The 5,243-nt window shown below is 31.1% G+C and overlaps 1 protein-coding gene across 1 annotated transcript; it reads right to left on the bottom strand.

Moving 5' to 3' along the window:
* Positions 1–3,421: 3,421 nt before the first annotated feature.
* On the bottom strand, positions 3,422–4,156 carry LOC114712338 (uncharacterized). The gene has a single exon (XM_028896856.1). The coding sequence runs from the start codon at positions 4,154–4,156 to the stop codon at positions 3,422–3,424; it is 735 nt and encodes a 244-aa protein (XP_028752689.1).
* Between the last annotated feature and the right edge of the window lie 1,087 nt (positions 4,157–5,243).

Here is a 5,243-nt window from a genome sequence, read left to right as displayed (position 1 = left end):
ATAAAAATCAAAAGTAATGCAATAACTCCCAAACCCCTATTGAAAATTTTTGACCCTAACGGCGACGGTGCTTAACTGAAACACTGCGTCTCAATCTCTTTGCTGGAGAGAACATTCGAAATAGGTAGATGTTACAACAATGGCTTGAGAAAGAGAAAAGAAGAAACGCAAGTAATTTTCAAAAAAAGGAATAGTAATGGAAGAGATATAGAGGAGCAAATGAAAGAGAAGAAGATATAGTGAAAAGAAGATGAGGGAGGAAAAATATATACTAGCCTAAAAAATATACAGGAAATTTTAATTTCAAATTTCAAATTTCAAAATTTGAAATATTGAAAAGAAGAAGAGGAAGAAGAAAGAGAAAATATAGACAATTTAAGAAGAGTTGAGAAATTCTTAGGTACTCCGAGAGTACCATGTCATTTAAACTCTAGCTAGTCAAAATTCTCCATTTTAGATCTGCTTAATCCTACATGGCATACATTGACCGGAGTTTAAATGACTTGGTACAAAGAATTTCTCAAAAAGAGTCCACAGAACATGGAAGGAATTTCAAATTTTAAAATTCAAATCTATCCCAACCGAATAACAAATATTCACCATGCTTTTTCTCCGTGCACAAAGCCTAAAGCTGAGCCTCTTCATAGAGCTGATGAACAGTAAAAACAAGGAGGTGCCACCAAAACTTTTGCATGATGTATTGATTATAATATATTAATTTGGAAAAATACGTTACTTAATTCAACCTAACTATATTAATTGTTCCTTCTTCTAAAAATTATGACATGAAATTAAATAATTAAAATTGACTTTTATTTTGAGTAAATTCTCCTTACTGAAGTAGTTATATGATAAATTCAAATTAAAATGAAATAATCTCATTATAATGTTACTTAAATTTCAAAATTAAAAATTGGGATGTTATCTTTTGTCTTCCAAAAGGTCAGAAGAAAAAACATGGCAATAGTGAATAAAAACAATCTTAATTCAGATTGAGCATACTTTATTTATATGACACCATAATCAACGTTATAAACACATATATGCACCATATTTATGGACTTAATTAATTAACAACTTAATTTATTTATTATTATGATGCCCACCTCTTGGAGTTGTGACGATGAAGCATGCCTTTAGACACACAGAAACTGGCGAGTCAATATATATATACACAGATATCATTCTGGTCTTTATCATTTGTTACTTGCAAGGGGAAATTTTTGTCCTTTTTATTTGTTACTTGTACCCTTTTTTATGCTTCATTTCTAATTCTACCCCTATTAATTATAGTAAAGGTAAAGAGAGAGGGAATGAGGGGGAGAAAATATACTAGTATTTAATGTTCTTCTTAATAAGGACAAAAGTGAAATGAAGATTTGATCTATCTAACGCTCTCCTTGGCATGTGAGAAACTCCTACGAGTGATAAATAAGGGTTAAGAATCAAAAATACATTTGAAAATGTACCAAAAATTTATCCAACACTATGAACTTTTTGTGTGTTTAAATCTACCAATCCAAGTTTGAAAAGAACACAACAGTGCTAATGCCTATCAAATGCACAAATGCCGTTCATTTTTCTAGTTGGATCCATGATATTTTTGATAAAAATACAAAATATTCCCATCAAAACCAAAACAACTAAGGGTAAAAATAACCATGAACTTGTACCAAAATTTCACTAAACACTATATAAATTTTAATGAAAGTACCAAAATACATTCACTCTTGAAGGGCTACTGCATTAGAGCATGTTAGCAATTATTAATTATAATAAATTTTTATAATTAAAATAACTTGTGCAAAAATGTTCAAGCTTGAATTTTTTTTGAGTAGACATTATGGATATCTTTTGAAAATAAATTGCTTATATCAACGGTATATGGAGTTTTGTTTTTATCCTTCTGTCTATGTTATGAATTTTAACAGTCAACTTAAGATTTTTTTACGTTTACGTTCAATTCTTTGAGAAATTCAAAGCCACTTTTGGTTGTAGGACTCAATCTTTTTAACACAAGCACTAAAATACCCCCAGTTAAAAAAAAACATCTCTTTCCAACATCTCGATGGTCATCTTGGTTTATCTCTCTTTCAAGAAAAAAGCCCACCCTCTTACAAGATGAATTCAGATTTTTTATTTCAATCAAACTTTACAGCATCCTCATATAATTTTTGTTCTAGATTTAATTATGATTTTTTTAAGCTGAATTAAAAATATGAAAAAGTCAAATGAATACTAATCAAAGGATTAAATGTAAATATTTATTTTGCTGACTTTATTTAATAATTCTCTGAAATTAAAATACTTTAAGATAAGTATTAATGGTGTTAAAATATAAAACAACGATAGGTTATAAAAATATCTAATTATTATATATAATATTTATGCTATTAAAATATGTTCAACCATAACAATTAATATAATAACTATAAAAATTAGTTAGTTTTTATAAAAATAGGAGAAAAATTGACTGAAAAATTATATTAAAAAATCAATAATCTTTTTTAATTATAAAGATTGGGGATATAAAAATTTATTATAGTTAATAATCTCTATTTTCTAACACATTCTAATGCAATAGCCCTTGATATTGGGGGTATTTTAGTGCTTTCATCAAACATTATATGTTATTTGGTGAACTTTTAGTATAATTACATGGGTATTTTTAACCTATAATTTTTTGTGTTAATTGGGATATTTTGATATTTTCATTAAAGTATCATGGATCCCACCATAAAAGCAAGGGACTCTGTGTATTTTAATGGCACTGGCATTATTGGGCTATCTTTCCTTAGATCGGTATATCTGAGCCCAAAAATGTTTATGATATTAGACGACCTTTTATTGCATTTTTATGAGTATTTTTCCCCTTAACCGATTAAAAAAAAAAAAAAAAAGGACCGCAGTGGTATAGAGCGAGAGAGAGACGCGGACTTCAATTGCTTTAAGACGGAACAAGGTGATATCTATGAAATTCAACAACACAATTAACTAGGCGTCATGACTATATATAAGGCTTACAAGTAGAATCTTTATTCCAATAATATAGAACAAAACATGCCAACGAACAATAAAACAAACAAACAAAGAAATCCGTCCAGAAAAAGACAATAGTCCAAAGATTTTGATTAAGGCTTGAGCCCTTACAAAAGCTTCGGAGTTATTAATTCTGAAATAAGGCTATGACAGATGATATTGTCTGGATTAAAGTGAGCACAAGAAGCAGAATTGCTTCTAAGAAAGATGCTATCCTCCAGGGAGTGCTCCAGTATTGCTCCTTAAAGATTGCTTTGTACTTGTGATATGGGCTATCACAGTACTTGTTCAATTCTTCAAATAGAGAGATATAATCATTATTGAAATCTACGTAGAAAGTATGCCTACCTAGTCTCTTGGTTATGGAAGCCACTGCATCATTCTATCCTATGAAGTTCTCTATAACTCCCTTTTCTTCAAGCTTTTCAACATCTTTTCCTGTTCTAATAAGATGTTCCAGATACACTATGTAATCAGTCATGCTTCTTGGGGAAGGAAAGTGACACTTGTCGAATGCCATTAAATTTCTAAGCTGGGCCTCTGTGGAATCACTTACAACGATTCTTGGTATTTTCATCACTCCCTTTGAATATTGCAGTTTAAGTAAGCCTATTTCATCTTCATTGAGCTCAAATTTGATTCCTGCATCATGTAGTTTGCTTATAGTATATATAAGCTTCATGTCCCTGCCACTGTGTTCCCTTGGTAGTTGATCAAGTCGCACATGGAAGATTCTCAGCATATCACACAAGTGATGTACTTGTGGAGTACCATCAGGAAGTGTAGGTAGGTGGTGTTGTACAAAATATGAGAACGTAAACCTTCCACGAAGTCTTTCATTAGGAACTATTCTAGAAATGAATGTGGAATAAAAATAGCGGAAGGTAACAAACTCAAATGAAAATTTATCATTGTAGCCATTTGGAAAAGTTAGGTCAAATAGATCTTTACGAACGAAAAATGGTAGCTGATTTTCAAGCAAAATCAAGTCTGTTCTTATCTTCCGCATTGACCATAGCTTGGAATGCCAACCATCTTTATCTAGCCTTAGAAGAACGTATTCAATGATGAAGCAAGCATCAGTTAGAATCATCGTTACAAATTCATCGCTTCCCATTGCGATGGTCTCTGAATAACAGCATCGAATTTTACTTTCTTTGTCCCTTAGGACATAAACATAATCATCGAATTATTTTTCTTGAGTCCTCTTCAAAAATTTGTAGAGGAACCACAATTTGACCTCTTTCATTGATTTCAATCTTTTATTTTCATGATGATACGGGCCAATGGAGACCGTGATAGAGTGTAGGCTGCTTTGTTCACCTTCCGAAGATCTGATGGCACTCTGTAGATGCAATAACTTGTGACAAACTCTAAATGGTCCATAGTTTCTAACTCAGCTTTTACGGAGCTTAACGAATCAAGTTTATGCAAAGCACTTTTTCTTCTCGGCATTCTCGGGGACAATTTGGGATACAGCTGGAAATGAAAAGATTTTGTAACTAAGAAATATCGTTGATTCCTTCAATTGCAATAGTTAACATTTGAATGGCAATTGACATCTATCATTGAATAATCGTGGTCGATAAATAACGAAGCATAGGGACTTACTCTGATCTTAAGTTGTGTATAATGTGACTTCTTGCGCCCGATTTTAGTACACATTATGACCAATACACATATAATACATGTTACATTTATTCTTCTTCTCTCCTTGGCTTCCGTCGTATAGGAGGAACAAATGAGCCTAGAAAGCAAGATATATATGAATATAATTAATTTAGCCCTCTTGAATTTTCTAGAATTAGTTTTAATATTGAATTTTTAGTGTATATATTTTAATAGAAATTTTTCTTTTAGTTATTATTAGAAAAATTAAATTTTCTTTGGAAAAAATTCCAATGACCAAGAATTTTCTTCAATGTTCAATAATTTTTTTCTTAAGAAAATATAAAAGCCCATGTTTAATTTTGCCTCAACTGGATGTTAGACCACACAGTAGACCACGACACCGATGAACCTACTCCTGAGCATGATTACTTGGGCCACTCAACTAAAATTATTAAAGTATATGCTTTGACATAAAAATGTTGAAAATAAGTGATTATATAAATTTTTGTACCTCATGTAAAGAGAGAATTACAATGAAGTCCCAAGCAAGAAACAACAGTTGAAAAACAAGTCCCTGAGATTATCATTCTCAC

The sequence above is a fragment of the Neltuma alba genome, unplaced genomic scaffold (genome assembly GCF_004799145.2).
Source record: "Neltuma alba isolate B1F8T4 unplaced genomic scaffold, ASM479914v2 tig00011345_pilon, whole genome shotgun sequence".
Lineage (NCBI taxonomy): Eukaryota > Viridiplantae > Streptophyta > Magnoliopsida > Fabales > Fabaceae > Neltuma > Neltuma alba.
Note: the sequence above shows the minus strand (reverse complement) of the source record. Positions and strands in the feature narration are given on the sequence as shown.

What these genes read in the sequence shown, in the direction of transcription:
- LOC114712338 (XM_028896856.1), bottom strand. Translation starts at nt 4,156, where the DNA reads ATGGGAAGCGATGAATTTGTAACGATGATTCTAACTGATGCTTGCTTC.